Source organism: Abramis brama (genome assembly GCF_963993115.1).
Source record: "Abramis brama genome assembly, chromosome: 22".
Taxonomy (NCBI): Eukaryota; Metazoa; Chordata; class Actinopteri; order Cypriniformes; family Leuciscidae; genus Abramis; species Abramis brama.
The window spans coordinates 22,347,822-22,368,546 of NC_139984.1; the positions used below are offsets into that span (position 1 = coordinate 22,347,822).

A 20,725-nucleotide genomic window follows, 5' to 3' on the forward strand; every position below is an offset into this window, starting at 1 on the left:
CTCAACCTGGCAAAGACTGAGCTTCTAGCCCTCCCTGCCAATCCATCTCTACAACATGACTTCACTATCTAGCTAGATTCATCATCAATCACCCCATCAATGTCGGTCAGAAATCTTGGAGTGATATTGGATGACCAGCTGACCTTCACAGATCACATTTCAAAGACAGCTCGATCATGCCGGTTTGCACTGCACAAGATCAGGAAGATAAGGCCTTTCCTAACTGAGCATGCAACACAACTTCTCGTCCAGGCCCTGGTCATCTCTAGGCTTGACTACTGCAATGCTCTTCTGGCTGGACTTCCATCATGTGCAACTAAACCTCTACAAATGATTCAGAACGATGCAGCTCGTCTCGTCTTCAACAAGCCCAAAAGGGCCCACGTCACTCCTCTCTTCATCACTTTGCACTGGCTACCACTCGCTGCTCGCATCAAGTTCAAGGCATTGACGCTTGTTTACAGATCTATCACAGGCTCAGCTCCCTTCTACTTTCACTCGCTCCTAAGAGTCTACATCCCTACCAGAAACCTACGATCGGTCAACGAGCGACGTCTCGTGGTATCACAGAGAGCCACAAAATCACCCTCCAGAACATTCTCATTCACAGTTCCATGCTGGGGGAATGATCTCCCCACCCTCATCCGGAATGCAGAATCCCTGACAACATTCAAAAGACAACTGAAAACCCTTTTCTTCCGTGAGCACTTATCCTCATAAAAAAAAACAAACAAAAAAAAACTTTCCTTTCCCTTATATCCTACCTTTCCTTTTCCCTTATGTCCTCGCTTATGCTACTCTGAGCAATGACTGAACTTCGTATTTTTAGCACTTCTTGTGTTGTTTTTCGCCTCTTCACGATGACTCGCTTAATTTAGTCCTAATTTGTAAGTCGCTTTGGACAAAAGCGTCTGCTAAATGACTAAATTTAAATGTAAAGAGGAGGAGGGAGGTGGGTGCCGGATGGAGATGATTGGCGGGCCGCATACCCGGCCCCGGTCTCATGGACTTCACAATCACGTGAACATGGCGGCCATTGTATGTCCAAAAGATTGTAAGTGCATATGAAGTGTGCTATTTGGGCCTTCTGCTCTCGACCTTTAGGCAGCATTGAAAAGTTTTATAAATGGTAGTAGATATGAATATTTTTCAGTTTTCAAGCACTAGGTGGCAGCATTACTGTGGTCTATAATTCACCTTCATCTTGAAAGATGAAATGCTTGAGGAAACATCATGGTGAATGATTAAACACCCTTTGGGTAAGGAAACATATTTATTTATATTTAAATCTTAAAACTTTAAAGTATGAAGATGGTAGAGGGTTAATATGATGTATTTTTAATGCTGCTTTTAAACTCTGTAACATGGATGACTAAAAGTTACTGAGTGCAATACTATGTAAATAATATATAAAGATTACATATCAAATTAAATTGTGTGTGTATATATATATATATATATATATATATATATATATATATATGATTTATTTTTGTGCTAAGGTAAAAGTGGGCATAGACAGAAATTGTGTGTAGCATATAATTATCAAATGAAATAATCTGAACACCAACACAACATTATTCCCATCTCATCCTTTATTTTGTTCATGAGCAAGCATCAACTTCACTATAATTATTCCTCTGAATAATAGAAAAGTGAATGAGCTGGAAGGCAGCATCCAACAGTTCTACAACATCCCCAATTTTCATTTCTAGAGCAAAAAAATAAAAGTAATTCAAAATGTGAACAACGACCACTGAAGGCTGCAAATCTGTGACAGATAATCTTTGATTCAGTAGTATTACCAGTCTCCTCACCCCTCTAACACCAGTATCATGTGCCAGTTACAGGAAATGTTTATATCTGTGTTATACATGCAAAGACAATGCTTCTGTTACATACTCACCATCTGCAGCCATTCACACTCAGCACAGACTCAGGTTATTGATTATGGAAAGTTTCTGTCGCCAGTGTCTTAAAATCGTCAAAACCACATGACAAAATCACATCGTTTGAAACACATTTCACATGATTTTTCCCTTGAGAAACTGCGGATGAATATTTGCATCAGGGGAAAGGAGGGAAGATACAAACAATTGTGCGATTTTCAGTAAAAACATTGATTATACTAAATTTGGTCTCATGGAATGGTCTACATCGATCAAACATTTTCAAAATGATTGTATGTTGAGAATACACTGTGAGAGACTATTACATTTGTGTGAGAAATCATTATGTTTCAGATTCTTGTGAATTTCATGCTGCCCTCATCAGGAGATACACTTCAAGATCACCTTTCACTATACACATATTGTTAAACTTATACCCACATATGCTGCCTATAATAATGTACATCTTTTCGAAGTGGAAGTTCCTCAAACATTATTTAGTACAATATTCATTGATGATACAGTATGGACCTATTTTCTCTACACATCAACATGAACACAAGACATCTATGCTGGACAATTAAAACGCCCACTCTTGATAAAACTAGCTGTTGATCCCTATCATAACAGAAAATGAAATAAAACCAAGTTAAAATCACTTCCCCATACCTGTACGAAATCTAATATTAAATAATTATAAAATGAGAAGATTGCAACAACTAAAATGGCATGGATGAGTGTTTGGTTAGTTGTGTTATTGATGCGCTGTGATAGGCAAAAGGCACTCCCAACTCCACCAGCTGAAATCTGGACCTCTCTTTAAAAGGTCCTGTCAATTTTGAGGGGGACCTGATGACCAAAACATTTAACAAAAACTAAAACCTAAAAAAAAAATTATAATAATTCTCCCATCGCCCTTTCATGGGTCACAAAAATAGACCACCTTGACAACTTCCCGCATTTGTACCTTTTCTGACATAACAAAAAATTATATTCATACCACCAATCACAACAAAGCCCTGTAGCTTAGGCCTTAAACTGAGAATAGTCATGCATGTAAACGAAAAAAAAAAGGAGGTCTGAATGAAGTACCCTAAAGCTTAACGTCCGTCTTTACTAAACAATATACAATCTCCTAAATAATTAACATTCTTTTTCAAGCCCGACGGGAACAGAATATTATTTTCCCCCGATAACTGACCATTTTCGAAGGTGCATCCCGAAATGTCCAATCACAGTAAGAAAAGTAAGAAAACGAAACTTTGACATGGATCTGAGAGCAACTACGAGGAGAAATGACCTGCAAATCTGGAGTAGATTGATAGCGTCACCAAAAAGGAATAAAAGTTTACCAAATGTAAACAAATATCTTTACACAACTCTACAGTACAGTTCCATGTACAATAAAATCTACCGACCATACTGCAAAAATATTTCACGCTTCAAGAGTTGAAATTCATTTCTTTCAATGCATTGTGGTAGGCAAATTAGCCCTTTTAATGCTTTTAGGGGCCTCAAAATGACAAGAATAATGTAGGGTAACCCTGATTTTGCAACAAAAAAAAAAATTACGCCAGTGTTTTAGCAACAGAGGTCTGTTAAAACAGTACGCAATAGACGTAGCAATGCTCACATTGTCGATAATCACCAGCGCACCCATTTTCCATGTCATTTCACTCATTAATGTTATTCAGACTGGGTCATTAGTGCATACTGTGATTCCAATTGGTCTCTATTTATTACAGAAAATACAAGCACTATCACTGAAGAATGGCTTAAATAACTGCAGCGTGCCTAAACTGTACAACATACAGTACCACGCGGAAAAAACAACAACTGTATCACCTGAATGTGATTATTAGTCCCCAAAACATCACTGATTTAAAAACATTGAAGCCTTGGCGCAGCATTTGTACCATTGCAAGCCCAGCTAGAATTAGCATATGTAAAGCCGAAGCACTGAACCAACTCCACGCCCAACCTACAGTACGAAACGAAACGGAACGAAACGAAACGAGAAGATGCACACCCACCTCCAAGAGAAAAGACAAAATGAACGACACTTTGCCACAGAAACCTCGGCCTCTGTCATGGGTTTCTCTCTATGAAGCGGACGTCTTTTGTACGAGCATGAGATTTACCAAAAGTTTCTGAAACATGCTAAGAGCATCTGACAAATATTCTACAGCGGGTACCGTGTCTGACCGTTGGTTAGGCTTTCACTAACACATTGACTAATTACATGGTTTCATCTTATTTACAAAATATCAAAAAGCAGTTGTATTCTTCCATACCAATGATTGCAAATCTTGCCATGCAATATAAAGAGGAAGAAAAAAAAAAAAAAAAAGTGATTCGGAAAGCATCAAAGAGTTTGTCCTCTAAATTTCCCGAGCAAATACCCCTAAAACGTCAGGTGCAAGGAATATACATTAAATCATTCTCGGAGCTCAACTTGAAAGTAAAAGTGCAGGGATGTGTCCGAACACAAACGCAAACGTATGCCGGGATTCCCCTCGGAAAAGGACAGAAAAAGATTCAATAAATTAGGAACTTGTGTTGAGATACCTGTGATACTATACTACACTGAATACCACCACGATAAGATGTCGGTAGGGAAGCCTCGGCGGGTGGAAATGAAGCGGACTGCAACACCTGTCACGACAGACACCGGATATATTTGCATCTATATTGTACATATATCGTATAATCGTCAGCGTTTTTACGCATGGCTCCTTAGGTAAGGGGAACATGGGCATCCCTATTGGCAGAGGGATGTGACTGTGCAGGGGTGGATTTGTCATTGTGTGTGAGTGTGTGTGATCTTAAAGTAGTGTGTACTGTGTGTTTGGGAGGATCAGTAGTTGAGGGTCGAGTCGTCCCACTCCAGCTGCTGCTGTCTGCTCGAACCCTGCTGGTCTTCCTGTTCGCCTCCCTCATCTTCACTGCTGTCTGACTCCGCGCTGGTGATGTCGTCTTCCTCCTCTCCGTCCTCGCTCTCTTCCTCTTCCTCATCTCCTTCCTCTTCGCTGCTGTGCTGGTCCTCGTAAGTCTACAAAAGACAATTGGAGGTTCTTTAAACTGTATAATAGAGGTCTGTAGATTTATTCAAATTAATTGATTCATGAGGAATCAAATTCTTTTTCTTTCTTTTTTTTAGAGCATGGGTTGCCAAACTTTTATTGTCAGCGGAACCCCCTAGACATAAAATATTTACCCCCTGAGATTTTAATGTCATATTTGAATAATTTAACAACACATTTGCATGTTCACAGTTCTCTGATGTTGGCTGATGGTCACATGACATGCAGATAAACAGATAAAATATCTAATCCTTTTTAGTGAGTGAAATAATATTATTTTAAAATATAAATGATGTGAATGCAAATTAAGTAGATCTAGCACACGCTGCATTCCTGAACTGCAATAGAAGTAATTCTATTTTTATATATTTGTGTGTGTGTTTATATATACACATGTATGTATGTATGTATGTATGTATGTATGTATGTATGTATGTATGTATATACACACACATATACATACATTTTATATATATATATATATATATATATATATATATATATATATATATATATATATACATATACATGCATACATTATATATATATATATATATATACATACATTATATATATATATATATATATATATATATATATATATATGTATATATATATACATACATACACACACATACATTATATATATATATATATATATATATATATATATATATATATATATATATATATATATATATATATATATACACACACACACATATACATATATACATATATATATATATATATATAGATAGTTTACCATACTGTAAATAGTTCAGTAAATAGAAAATCCATATTAGTGGACAAATGTGGAGGAGGAGGAGGAGGAGGAGGAGGAGGAGGAGGAGGAGGAGGAGGAGGAAGAGTAGGAAGAGGAGGAGGAGGAGGAGGGATGGTTATAACAGTGTATTTTTACAACAGTGCAATGAGTTTTTGATGGGTTCAGCCCTCTGCTGCATTAACTATGTATGAGTGCTCTAAGAGCGCTGAGCGAGCTCTGTTTTAAGAACTCACCTCCATTGGGTTGACGGTGATGGTGAGGGCCGAGTCATCCCAGTCCATCTCATTCTCTTTGCCATTTTCCTGGTCCCTCATTGTGCTCTGGTGGGCAGCACGGATACGGAACACTCCCAGGATGATCATAAACACCAGGAAGCTCACACATACAACAATAACGATGGTGGCAGCACTGGGGACAACTGTGAAGAGTGGAGGGACATTAGCATTAGGTATTTAGGGTAAAAAAAAGAAAAAAAAGGTTGTCTGAGGTGCACCTCGCCAGCTGTCCAGATGTTGTAGACCGCACTCGTATATAATCCCTAAAAGCGCACCATTAAAAACGGGCTAAGTACACAGCGCCCCATAACCGTCCTACTCCTTACTTTAAGCTGAGGAAACACTCGTGGAAAGAAACTGAATTCAGTTTTGAGCTTGACATTAAACAGATTATTCGTTTGATTATCAAATCTGGATTATCTTTAATGAGAGATTAGTGCAGTAATCTAGGAGAGATACTGTGAGAGATGAGGCAGCCAATGAAACGTCTTTATCTCCAAGAGAAGCTGAACAGATGGATCAGAGGAGGGGAGGAGAAGGTATACCTGAGGCCTGATGTGTGTTCACGAGGTTGTGTCCCGACAGGTCCACTGAAGCGTGCTGTACTTGGTTGATGAACTGAGGTTGTACCATAGCATTGTTAGCATGATCCATTGGGTTTGCTGTATGGATCACGTTGACCTGATTACATAAAAGATTAAGACGGTCACATAACTGCCAGCTGCACAGTACAGTACAATACAACTTGCTACAGAATAGGTCTTTGCAAATCCTTATTTGGCTTATTTTTATATAGCCTTATTCATAGCATTTTTGTATTTACAGTAACCTTAAAAAAGTAATCAAAGATTTTTATGATTTACATATTTGTATATATATACTTTTGCTAGTTATTTAAAAAATGTATATTAATCATATTTAATTCATTCAATATAAAAACTACCGTTCTAAAGTTTCGAGTCGGTACGTTTTTTAAATGTTTTTTTAAAGAGGTCTCTTATGCTCGCCAGGGCTCCATTTATTTGATCAAAAAATACAGTAAAAACAGAAATATTTTGCTGAGTTTTGGCAACCTTTATTCCAGTCTACAGCGTCACTTCAGAAATCATTATTAGATGTTGATATGGTGCACAAGTAACATTTATTATTATTATTATTATTATTATTATTATCAATGTTGAAAAGCCTGTGCTTTTTTAATATTTTTGTGGAACCTGAACATTTTTTCAATATTCTTTGATGAATAGTACGTTCAAAGGAAAAGCCTTTAGGCAATTTGAAATAGAAATTTTAATGTCGTTTGATCAAATTCAAACACACTTTTAATACATCCATTTAATGCACCCAATACACATTTTTCATAACAATTTTAATGTGTTTTTAAATTAAAATGTAAAAAATCTTTTGGTTGTGTGTGTGTGTCTTAGATATAACTGTAGGTACTGTAGTATTTTGGATGTAATAAATTATAACATAGAGGACAGTGTGCGGTCAGCCATACCTCGACTTTAAATTCATTGCTGATGTAGCGGCCATTGAGTTCAGAGCAGACAAGTTTAAACTTCCTGTCAAACAGAGCTTCTGTGTGCCAGTTCCTGTAGCGGATCAGGTGCAGGACCTGTTCATAGTTCGCCATGGTGTTAACCCCTGTGGACAGAGTCAAACTTTAACCATGAGTTGTTAAGATTACAGTATAGAAGCTTTTATTGCCATTAGATCAGCAAGATACTGAATATAAACTACTGTGAACGAAACTCACAAATGTAATCCATATAATGCAACTAAAAAGCAGTTGTTTGTTGATGTAGATGGATGAGTACCTGTGATGACCATGCCCACGTTAGAAGAGCTCATCTCCAGAGTTCTCTGCTGGATTTGGGCCAGATCCACCTCTAAACTCTCATGATCTCCATTCAGATCATCTCCCACTACAGTCACCTCACACGTGTCCAAGTTATGCATGATCTCCTCAGATACCACAGTCTCTTGCACTGCCAAAAATAAAAAGCCATCCGTCAGTAAGTTAGATCAGAGCCTCTCCATTTGATTGAATTTAATCTTGGAAAGACTTGAATGTTCAGAATAAGTCCACCATGCAATTCTATGACAAATATTGATTAGGAGGAATAAAGTAACCAGTAAGAAATACTTACAATGCACTAAAATGTCAAATAAAAACACGAGCCAAGAGAAAACCTCTTAGACTGTCTTTTCCTAAAGCATAAGCTATACAGTTCATCCGAGAATCAGAATCAGTTCTCCAAGAAACAGTTTAACCATTTGCATTTCCATTTAATATGTTGTTCCAAGTCAGTATAACATTCTTTCTTCCTTAGATCACAAATGTCATACAGGTTTGGAATATTATTTGAATATTAAAATTAATATTAATATTATATTATATATATTATTAACTGTCCCTGTAAGTAATTTCTCTTGCAGTCAATGGGGATTTTATGGTGCTTACTCTACAACTTTCTTTCTCTTTCATTATCCATTTCCCTTCTCTTCATACTTGCAATGCACTAAATCTTAAAATAAAAATCATGAGCTAAGAGGAAACCTCTTAGACTTTCTTTTCCTAAAGCATAAGCTATAAATTTCATCCCAGAATCCATTATATAGATTCCTACAGGTAGCAACATCAGTATGCCTAGCACTAATTTAAGCATTAACTTCCAAAATGTTACTCCAAGAAACACTTTAATCACTTTTCCATGTCTATTTAATCGTGTAATTGAAGCCCATTTTAAGTTGAACTGTCCTTTCAAGTAATACCTCTTGCAATGAAGAAACTTATGAAGAAACTTTTCTTATAGTTATCCTACAACTCCCCCCCCCCCCCCCCCTTTATGATCCATTTCCTCTCTCTCCAGCTTTCTCAGCAAAATATGTGAATCTCACATTCCCAGCATACCTGTGGGATCATCCTCGCCCTCGGCTTCAGTCTCAGCTTCCACCTCCACCTCGCGAGTGATGGTACTGACGATACGCAGCTCAGGGAAGAGCGTAACACCCTCTGTGCTCTCAAATTCAGCTGCTCCACGGGCAAAGTGATCAATCCCACTGAGGCTGATCTTTGGCTCCTCTGGCTGGAGAACCATCACGTAGCCTTCAGAGTCAGGCACGGAGATGCACGTCTCCTCATTGAAGCATCTATAGAATGACCAAGTAGATCAATCATAATACATTCACCATTATGACTGCACTAAAAGTATGACAAGATCACTTCTCCTTTATTATGAGCTTTTCTGTTTTGTTAGTTATTTTGTAATAATAATGTTTTAAAGTGGGTGGGGCTAGCTAGCATGATGCAGCTGAATTGAAATAACGGAAACTAACTTGACAGTGGTGGTGACACGCAGATGGCGGATTCCTGGGGTGGGGAACTGCCGGGAGTTCAGGTACGAGATGTGCTGCATGACCTTCTCAAAGCTCTCAATGTCATCTCCCTCCAGGCTCAGAGAGGACTGGTTGGGGTTAAATTCCACCTAGAGAGGGACAGAGAAACATATATCCATCATGGCACCAGTGCTGTCATTGTTAACTAAAATTAAAACTCTTAAAATTTATTTTCAGTCATTGAAATTAAGTTGAAATAAAATTAAATATAAGATGGAAAAGCGTAAACTTAAAAATTCAAGTTCAAGTTCTAGGATTGCTAAATCTAAAATAAAAAGAAACACAAACACATCCATATATGTATATATACATACATACATACGTACATACATATACTATATATATATATATATAGGGTGACCATATTCCAGGACATGTCCGGCCGGGGTTTCGAGATCGCCCAAAATATCCGGGATACGGCTTTTGCTTTATCGTCGCCATTCATTTTGTTTACATGCACACCTTTTGATTCATTAGGACTGAATTAATTCCGATTGGTGAATCTGAATGTAGTGTTTACATGAACGCTAAACAAGTGATCGGTTGTCTTGCGTTTTATCATTGCTAAGAAAATTCCTGTGTTTTCGTCTCGATCGGGATCCGTGTGAAGCAGAACGCATGACCTGCAAAGCTGGCACGTACGTGTCAGTGTCAAATAATGTAATAATGTAAACATAATGAATGGTGACTGTAGAAAGCAAAAGCCGAATCCCGGGCATTTTGGGCGATCTCGAAATCCTGGCCAAACATGTCCTGGTTAAACAGGACGTATGGTCACCCTATATATATATATATATATATATATATATATATATATATATATATATATATATATATATATATATGTGTGTGTGTGTGTGTGTGTGTGTGTATGTATATATGTATATATATATATATATATATATACACATACAAACACATACATACATACCATACACTCATGTAAAGCGATATAAACTACATAACAAATCCCAAATCTCTTTGGTCAAATTTTTTGGTCGCAAAATGTTACTATATTACTGACCAGCTCTTCATATAAATTTGGGTATATAACCATGTCCAACTTTATCCATATACATACAGTACACAACTATATAACGATATATACTATATAGCACATCTCAACTGCTTGTATTGCCACAAAATGTAAATTATATTATCGCCCAGCTTTAATCTGCTAAATGCAAATATAAGGCATGAAGATATTAAGATATTATAAACACTAATATCATTGTTTTTCTGTAAAGCTGCTTTGAAACAATGTGTATTATGAAAACATTATACAAAAAAAATGGACTTGACAAAAATTAAATAAATTAAAATCTATATAGCAAAAAAAAAAAAAAAGACAAAAGCAAAAATAAGCTAATTCAAAACAGCAATAAATGCTATAATAGTATATAAATAATATACTTAAATTATAAATTTAAATATAAATTAAATTACTTAAGTACTTAAATTACTACAGAACACCCATGAGTCACTAGAGTCATTTCACAAAGATCATAAATGCACCAAGTGTCATGATCATCAGACTCTTCAAACCTTCATCTACACAGCCCAAAAGAAGCAAACAATTCTTTGAATTGTGTTCTTCAAAGTTCACATCCACTCACCTTCACAGCAGAGGCCACTTCCTCTGGAAGCTGCACGTCAAGACCTTCCTTGCAGGTGTACAGGCAGTCAATAACCTTCTTGTTTTCCAGTTTGCCGGAGCGGATCATGAGTCCCGCCAGGTTGCCCCGGAAGAACTGAGTCATGCGGGCGCTGCCACCTGTACAAACCCGGAGGGGGACAGAACCTGTTAGATACCAAACAAATGCTCTGCTAGACTCAAGCATGCTTGGTGTGCACAGGCCGTGTGACTGATGCTCATGCATGTTATGTGTTCTGTGCCGGTGCCGCCCAGTGTGTCACACAGGATGATGGATGACCTAATTTAGGCCTGTGGCCTCATGCAACTCTTGGTGGGAGAAAAAAAGGCAAATGAATGGGAATGAGCACAAAGAGGCACATCAAAAATGAGGCAACATGATTGAATAAATCTACACATATTTGCATATTTCTAAATGGTTTTCAGCAGGGAATGTGTGTTTTGAACTACCTTCTTGTTATCAACATTTAAGGAATAGGTGACCCAAAAGAAAATTTTGTCATTGTGTTGTTCCGAATGCGGTATGCGATTATTATTTCCATGGAACATACAGGAAAAATTTATTGAAAAACCTTACGCTGCAACTTCTATAGAATGACAGTTAATAGTGAGCACATCTGTTAAGCTCCAAAAAGACAAAAACTCATCATAAAAGTAACATTTCGTATTATCATCAATTCGTATTATCATCAATATTGAAAAGCTGTTCTGCATCATTTTTAGTGGAAACAGTAAAAAAAGAAATTCAGGTTTCTTTAATGAATATAAAGTTCAAAAGAACAGCATTTATTTGGAATAGAGTTTTTTGGTTAAATTATGTCTTTGCTGTAAAGTATTAATATCATTAAAAAAAATATTGACCTCTTTTTAACTATAGTGTATATTAATATTTTTTTATAATCAATTTTACAATAAATTAATAAATAAAAAATATTCATATTATAATCTTATCTTCAAAGTTCACAATTAGCTCTCAATTCACATAAAAAATTCAAAATGCTGTGACGAGCTTAGTTACTACCCAATGCAATAACTAATAATGAAAATGCATTGTTTTTTAATTTAAACGAGCCACTTTTCCTAGTTAGAGCTTGACAGATGTTGTTGTATGCGTATATTTTTTTTTAAATGTTACTTTTGTGTTCTACAAAATAAGTATATATTTGTTTGATATACGTTTGAAACAACATTTTCAGTTTGAAACAACAGAATTTTTGGGTGAACTGTCCCTTTAAGATGAAAATGACACTGGTATGTTTCTAGCAGCATATAATGTCCTCTTATACTATGTCTGAAGGACACAGAGATGCGGGAGCAATAATATGACTGAGTAATGCTGTAAAGCAGAGGCAGCAAGGTCACGCAGTGAGAAACGAGACACTGTCTGCTGCACTGATACCACTGGCATAAATAACACTGCAAACCGCAGCAAGGAATGCAGCCAAACCCTCTGGTTTATCATAAAAACATGCAGATCCCTAAGGTCAGTCGGGCTTGTTTTGCTTGTAATATATTGTGTGTCTGCTGTGTGTACTTCTCCAGATCTGCAGGCAAACTGAAATGAGATGGAGCTGGGTTGATGAATTAAGAAAACAAAATGAAGAACAAGACAGAGGCAGGGTTTATGACATGGCGTCTCTCGACTCAGTCGCATCATGCTACTTATGTTATGCCGTTGCAGACTGAAGCTGTGCACATACGGTCCTCCCGCAGCCATATGTCACGCTGCAGGAGAACCGTATATGCACAGGCCGTTAATAGACATGCGTATTGATATATTGGGGTGATCAGGAAAGACTTGGGCAACCTGTCAAAGGCTCTGAGAGTGTCTCAGTATCATTGTCATGTCCTGAGAGGTCTGTGGAGGCAAGACAGAAGAGCAGGGAAAGACCAGGGCTCAATATAGTCAAGGGAAAGAAAGTCACTTGATACATATTGTCATGCATTAAAGACCCCATGAAATGGTTCGTATTCTAGAGTGCATTTTATTGAACAAACATTTGTAAAGTATTTTAAAATAAACAAATTGTATATGTCATAATTACATGTTATATATATATATATATATATATATATATATATATATATATATATATATATATATATATATATATATATATATATATATATATATATATACACACATACACACACACACACACACATATATATACAGTATGTTATAATTATAAAGAGAAAAAATGTAAACTTTAAATACTTACTTCATTAAATTGATTAAATGTCATTTATGTTAAAAAATCTATAATTTTACTACTAACAATTATTTTTATGATGATGGTTGAATAATAACAGCAATGATAATACTAATCATGGTTTAATAATAATAATAATAATAATATCTTTATTATTAAATCATGATGATGATTGTTGTTGTTATTAAATCATGATAATAACAATAATAATGATTATTATCATAACAATAATAATTAAATTACTATTATTATTATTAATAATAATATTAGTAGTATATAATAATAGATTCATATAATTAGTAATATATAATATTAATACTACAATTATTGTTGTTATTATCAATAATAATAATTATTATTATTCAATAGCAACAAAACTCTGTTTGATTTAATGAGGTCTTTAAGATCATCTAATTCAGGCATTTGTAAAAAGATTTTAAACTACATCTATGACTGGGGTTATAAAATAGACAACTCTACAAATTGCAAAACTACTTACTAATATAAAGCTTGCTTACATTTCAACTGCAGCTGGCGACAAAGAGGTATAAAGTCTAAACCTAAGGTTACATCATTGTGTGTTGGGAGAATCAATAGATCATTAGTGAGTGTACCTTGCCAGCAGGCGCCGATGGTGAGCTGGGTTTCGATCTTGGAGGCATGCAGAGGGTAATCCTCCGTGACCAGGAAGGGCTCAAAGGTGGCACCATCCACAAACAAAATCACTGCTGGGAACTCGATGTTCAACACGTAGTGATGCCATTCTTTATCACACACCTGGGAGGAGAGAGACTGGATCAGGGATTGATTTAACTACAGATTGCATCAATGCAAAAGAATTCAGAAGAACTTGATATGGTTATTTACAATGAGAGAAGAAACCTTAAGTTAACCTTGCTAAAGCCACAAACAGTTAGGATTTTTAGGCCTGGCTTCACAGACAGGGCTTAGATTAAGCCAGGATTAGGCCTTAGTTCAATTAGGGCATTTAAAGGAGAACATTTTTTTGTAAATTTGGAGTGCTGTCAGTACAGAGAACAACGACAAAAATCGGTGTTGCCTACACCGTGTTATCCTCTTTTTAAAATTTGCACCCTGTTGACTTCAATGGGGCAAGTTTTAAAACTGCTTTTAGCCTCTTAACATCCTTGATGTGTCATTACAAGTGCACAGGTCATGTGAGTGATTCCTTCAGAGTGAACACGGTGAATCTGACTGCAGTAGATGTGAAAGATATGAATAAAAATGAAGTTAATTCAGCCAGCGCACATACCTGTATTTATTTCCTGTTTTCGGTCGAAGTCCACAGTAGTCGATTGTCGAGTTCTCCACTGTTGCTTAGTTACCTATGATCACGCGCGTGAACTCGACAATCGACTACTGTGGACTTCGACCGAAAACAGGAAATAAATACAGGTATGTGCGCTGGCTGAATTAACTTCATTTTTATTCATATCTTTCACATCTACTGCAGTCAGATTCACCGTGTTCACTCAGAAGGAATCACTCACATGACCTGTGCACTTGTAATGACACATCAAGGATGTTAAGAGGCTAAAAGCAGTTTTAAAACTTGTCCCATTGAAGTCAACAGGGTGCAAATTTTAAAAAGAGGATAACGCGGTGTAGGCAACACCGATTTTTGTCATTGTTCTCTGTACTGACAGCACTCCAAATTTACAAAAAAATGAGCTCAATGTTAAAATTGACCGGAGTTCTCCTTTAAGTAGCTTTATTAATCATGCCTTAGAAAAAAACATTACTGGTGTGCATCTTGAGACAAAACAATGGCAATGACATATTTTAAGATATATCAGTGCAAGTTGCTTTCAGATTCAACAGCTCAAACATGCATTTTAGTCTGGGACTAGGCTTAAGTCATTAAGGTTTTTAATGCTAAGGACCTTCAGTTATGATGATGCTCTAGCAAGGGACCCCCTTTGTAAAATATAACTGGCCAGGTATATTTTCAAGTATAACGATGTACTTTTACTGAGTAAGAAAATTAAATATTACATTATACATTTATAATATATGTTATACCTCCCAAAAATAACTGAATTTGTCCTAACTCTTTGAAACAAATCCTAATCTAAAGTATTCAACATTAATGTTCACAATCCTGAAAGCTATGAAATGTTGACAATGGTTGATAAAAGCTAAATCTTTTGGTTTAAAATGCATGCTTCTACATCTATATCCTCTGAGGTCATTCCGACCTCTACTCAGATATGGAGGTTTATATTTAATTCTGTGTAAGCCAGAAGTTTTACTATTTTTATGCCACATGGACCATTTGGATAGAGAATTTTATGGAGCAACAGTTTTATTTAAGTATGTTTATGCCCTAATTTAACACGTGAGCTGATCTAGCAGGCTAAACATAGCGTTTAGAAACACAAGGGCGTCTTTCAAAACTAAGAGCTTCTGAAAGGACTAAAGTTGACTCACTTGATCGAGTTTCCAGTGGAATTCAGCCGGTTTGTAGTTCTCAGACTCGGTGGGCTCCTGACGCAGCAGAAGCACAAGACGACAGTTGTGTACGTACAGCGAATAGTGGTGCCTATTCATTTCTGCAGAAGACACATATACAGGAATGAAAATCACACTTCTGTCAATGATAATTCATGTTAATATGCTTGTTTATCACATGACAGATTGCACGTTACAATATTTGTGAGTTCCACATACAGACGTTAATGAAAGGATTTAATTTGAACTGTGCTGCTCTATACACGGATTGCTGCAGCCTCACTCTCCCAGCAAACAATAAAGCAACTTCCCATAAACGGGGGCATAACTGTGATGTAATCAGCCTTACATAAGTCCCAGCAGATGAGCTTTTTCTAGCGCAGGCAATTTTGCTTCAATGACCAGAGAGAGAGATCATAGCGTGAGATTCCCAATTCACACACCTACCGGTACTACAAGCAACCCTCAAAAATGTTATGAGATGCTACTCTAGTGATATTTTTCCAAGGACACTACCATAAAATCAATTAATATAATTACATATTATTACATATTTCAAATTTAATTAAATTCTTAATTTTAAAGGAAGGAAAACAAAATAATACATATGATTATTGTGTTCAGCAATTTGTGTGGATGATACTTGTGTGGATAATAATATGTGTGAACATAAATTACACCATATGGGGTGATTTCAAAAATGACTATTTCTTCGAATACCACACATAAAATGCCTGGAATAAAAAAATAAAAAAATAAAAAAATAAAATAAAAATATATATTTTTAATAATAAATTATAACAACAACAATAATAAACTACTACTACTACTACTACTAATAATAATAATAATAAAGAATTTTTAAAACAATAATAATAAAAACTAAAAGCCGCAAATAGAGCAGACTGCATAATTTTATCAGTTATAATGTCCAAATAACTCTTTACCCGCCAGCGTTTTTGAAAAAAGTTGCCAGCCACAGCCAGTATTTTTGATTATTTTCACAAAAGTTTCATGGCCCCCAGAATATTTTTTTGTATGAATATCTGAACATGCAATATGTCAAAAGAAAGAACAGACCCTCTGCTTTTAAACAAACAAACAAAAAAACTTTTTATTCTAGCTTTATGTATTCCTTTTTTATCAACATTTGAATATAGGCAAGCTTCATTAAAAAAAGCAACATTCTGAGCAAAAAGCGTCTGGATTGGATTCAGAACGATGATCAAAACATAGATTGAGTCCATCAACACCCCCAAAGCTTGTATAGCTCGTCCTGGGACGACATTTCATTAAGCAGTTTTGATTTATATGCTGTTTAATATTGATGATCGTGTTATTTTACATAATATGCATCTGCTTACATGTGATATCACATGTTTCTGCTTCTTTTTCTCCTGTGTTTTGATCAGAAGATTCAGTACTCTTTCAGAAGATGTGTAATAGCGCCCCCTATCGTATAACAGTGAAACACGGAAAGCTAGAAATTTCAGTCAATGACGGGGAAGAGTTTTCTCACAAACGGCGGGAAAAGAGTTAAATAAATGTGTTAACAGCTTTACTAACACAGTGAATTAATTGCATGTGTTAACATGATGATTTTGACAGGCCTACTGAAGATGATGAGGACACAAAAACATTAAAGCCATCATCACCCTCTCAGTCCTGTGAGGGTTTTTTTTCTGTGTGAATGTCATTACCGGTCTTGTCAGAGTTGCAGAGGATGGTCTCTTTCTCCCTGCTTCCAGGTCCATGTCTCATCCACACTGAGATGGTGAAGGGCTCCTTCAGGGTGGTGCTCACCACACCCTCCGGGACCTTGATGGCCTGGGTGCCGTTGAACTCAAACACCTGGTCGCTGTCGTGCCCGTTGTCAGTGGGCAAGCCTACGGTCCAGTTGGCAGAGGTGCTGGGAGCAGGAAGCAGCTCCACAGTGCCAGTGCTGGCACCTGGATAAACACATACAGTTACTCAGAGGATTTCAAATCTTTGCTTGGTTATGGTTCAGCATGTGCCGATGGGATTATGCAGGTAATATGATTATGGAAATTAGTTTAAAACAGTTTACAATTGAGTTGCTTAATTCAAAATTCTATAAAGTAATAAGCACATTTAATGATCTTGATGTCAATGTAACTCTATTATAATAAGTATGTCTAGACTCACCGCAGAGCTTGTGTAAAGATTTTTCGGAGTAAGTGTCCCGGTCGCAGCCCTTGCCGATGTGATTAGTCTCCAGCATGATGCTGGCCTGAATGGAGGTGATTGGCTCCTCACAGGTTTCCAGGTGCATGCTGGGGAACAGGGCTAGACTTCCTGTGCCGGGCTCATATTCAATCCTTTTATTAAATCCTATCAGAATCGGACAGACAGAAAATGTGCCATTCAAAAAACAGACTCACAAAGAGTATTCGTTAACCCTTTGCAATAAGGCTGTACACGCTAAAATTTGTTAACTCAAAACTAAAAATGAAAATATTTTGTACATATATTAAAAATTTTAACATTAAAATGTGTATAAGTTTACATGAGTTAATGCATTAGTTAACATAAAACAGCAAAAAAATACTTTTTACTTGAACAATTATAGCATTTATTATTGTTAATTTATAACAATCCATATTCTAGGCCTGTCAATTTAGACACTAATTTAATGTGATTAATAGGGCTATAAAAATAATAAATCCCATGGCCCGTCCATAAATCCCATTTTTTTTAAAATACATTTCTTACAAGTTGACTTTTTAGCTTGACACACCATCTTTGAATCATTGTGGGCTTTTCTCAGCAAATACTGATAAAATGCAATTATTTCTATTTTTCATATCGTTTATAATTAATTAAATAATTATTTTTAGTGATTGACAGCCCTAATATACACTTCTGTTCAAAAGTTTGAAGTGGTAGGATTATTTAATGTTTAGAAAGACGTTACGTTCATCAAAAGTACAGTAAAATGGTAAGATTGTCAAATGTCATTACAATTTAAAATAACTGTTATATATTTTAATATATTTTGTAAAATGTAATTTATTCCTGTGATGCAAGGCTGAATTTTCAGCAGTCTTCAGTGTCACATGGTCCTTCAGAAATCATTCAAATATGCTAATTTGGTGCTCAAGAAACACAAAGCACAAAGTTGTGTACTTGCATCTGCTCCAAAATTGAACTTCATAGCCGAGTTTTCTAGCTTTAAACAACAAAATACAGCTGTGTTTGAGGGACAAAAGATCCCAGAGATGTTTGATACCTTGCCAGCTTGGTTTGCAGGTGGGCTTGATGTTGATTTTGACAAGGACGTCCTCAGATGCCCGGTTTTTACCACAGTCGTACGCGGTCACTGTGAGTTTGTACATGCGGTCCTTGCTGTAGTTCAGCTTCTCTGTGTTCTTGATGTTGCCTGTTTATAAGGAAAAAAGTGACGAGCAATGACCTCACAAGACAAACCGAAATGATCATGCTTTAGTTCTGGGTACATCTCAAGGTGACAGTTGGCTGACATCAGATACTAAAATGCCTGCTTTGCACAAATCAATTTTTATAGGCACATGAATAACAATGACTTAGAAGTCAATATCACTGTAAGGTCTATGAGCTGGAGTTTTGGCAGGAGATTTGGACTGGCGGCACTTACCATCCTTGTCAATGGAAAAGGGCACATCGGGGGTGACGATTTCATAGCTGCAGATCTGACTGAACTGGAAAGAGCAGTCAGCATCCACGGCCTCCACCTTCAGGATGCTGTCGTACTTCTTGCCCTCGATCACTGTGGTTTTGTAGGACTTCTCTTTGAACACTGGAGAGTACTCGTTTACGTCATTCACTCGGATGTGGACGGTAGCCCTGGGGGACATCAAAGCGTGATTAATAAACTAGATCAGACAAGAGGGAATAGGCAGGACAGTGATGCAGCCATGTCTTGTTTGTAAGCAGATGGACGATTCATTTAGGAATGATCTGATGGGATACAGTCATCCACAGTGTTGTAATATCGCAAACATGATATCCTAAGAATGTGATATTTCAAATGGGGTCTCTGACTACTAAAAGCCAAAAGTAAAAAATAAATAAAATGAAAAGCAAGAAAAAATAAAACGCATGGGTCTAATTCATTCTAGGTAAGTGCTAGATCAAAAGACAAATAAATAAATAAACAGTTTCTAGCCTTTAATTAATAAAAAAAAAAAAAAAAAAAAAAGTATTTTAATTTAATAATTTTGATTAATTGTTTCATTTTTCAGTGTTGAATTTTATTTATATTAAGTTGTTGTGTATTATGGCAAATCTTGTAGGCAACTAATGTAAAAATTAACTTATAGCTGACTTACCCAAAGTGTTTTGATTTATGAAAATTCATTAATTATTTGTTCGTTTTCATGTATAAAGCATACACTACCGTTCAAAATTTGGAGTTGTTAATTCTATTTTTATTCTATTTTATATATATATATAAATAAATAAAAGTATTTCTATATATATATATATATATATATAGAGAGAGAGAGAGAGAGAGAGAGAGAGAGAGAGAGAGAGAGAGAGAGAGAGAGATCCTTTTATTTAGCAAGGATTCATTAAATTTATCAAAAGTGACAGTAAAGACATTTATAATGTTACAAAATATTTCAGAAATGCTGTTCTTTTTATTCTTCAAAAAATCCTGGAAAAAAAAGTATTTTTCCTACAAAAATATTAAGCAGCACAGCTGTTTTAAAGCACTAAATCAAGATTTCTGAAGGATCATAAACTACATGTGAAAATATTCAAATAGAAAACAGTTATTTTAAATTATAATAATGTCACAATATTACTGTTTTACAGTATTTTTCATCAAATAACGGCAGCCTTGGTGAGCTAAATAGAATCAAAAGCATTGAATAAATCTTACCCATTCATAACTTTGGAAAAGTAGTCTAAGCTTAGTGGTTAGAACACGTTTAGACACGTTGAAAC

The 20,725-nt window shown here is 36.0% G+C and overlaps 1 protein-coding gene across 4 annotated transcripts in view; it reads right to left on the reverse strand.

Annotated features, from left to right (window-relative positions):
* Positions 1 to 1,577: 1,577 nt before the first annotated feature.
* The window catches only part of clstn1 (calsyntenin 1), a 41,642-nt gene continuing 22,494 nt past the window's right edge, over positions 1,578 to 20,725 (reverse strand). For 2 of the 4 annotated variants that reach the window (XM_084099606.1, XM_084099607.1), the window contains 15 exons: positions 19,410 to 19,618; positions 19,026 to 19,175; positions 17,942 to 18,127; positions 17,476 to 17,724; positions 15,755 to 15,876; positions 13,918 to 14,080; positions 12,898 to 12,948; positions 11,053 to 11,210; positions 9,377 to 9,525; positions 8,952 to 9,190; positions 7,855 to 8,025; positions 7,536 to 7,681; positions 6,580 to 6,715; positions 5,993 to 6,177; positions 1,578 to 4,941 (listed from right to left, as the gene is read on the reverse strand). In XM_084099606.1, coding sequence (XP_083955732.1) covers positions 4,747 to 4,941; positions 5,993 to 6,177; positions 6,580 to 6,715; positions 7,536 to 7,681; positions 7,855 to 8,025; positions 8,952 to 9,190; positions 9,377 to 9,525; positions 11,053 to 11,210; positions 12,898 to 12,948; positions 13,918 to 14,080; positions 15,755 to 15,876; positions 17,476 to 17,724; positions 17,942 to 18,127; positions 19,026 to 19,175; positions 19,410 to 19,618 — 2,509 coding nt within the window. In that variant the 3' untranslated portion in view covers positions 1,578 to 4,746. The remainder of the gene's footprint in view (positions 4,942 to 5,992; positions 6,178 to 6,579; positions 6,716 to 7,535; positions 7,682 to 7,854; positions 8,026 to 8,951; positions 9,191 to 9,376; positions 9,526 to 11,052; positions 11,211 to 12,897; positions 12,949 to 13,917; positions 14,081 to 15,754; positions 15,877 to 17,475; positions 17,725 to 17,941; positions 18,128 to 19,025; positions 19,176 to 19,409; positions 19,619 to 20,725) is intronic. The other 2 variants (XM_084099609.1, XM_084099608.1) reach the window with 1 other exon arrangement.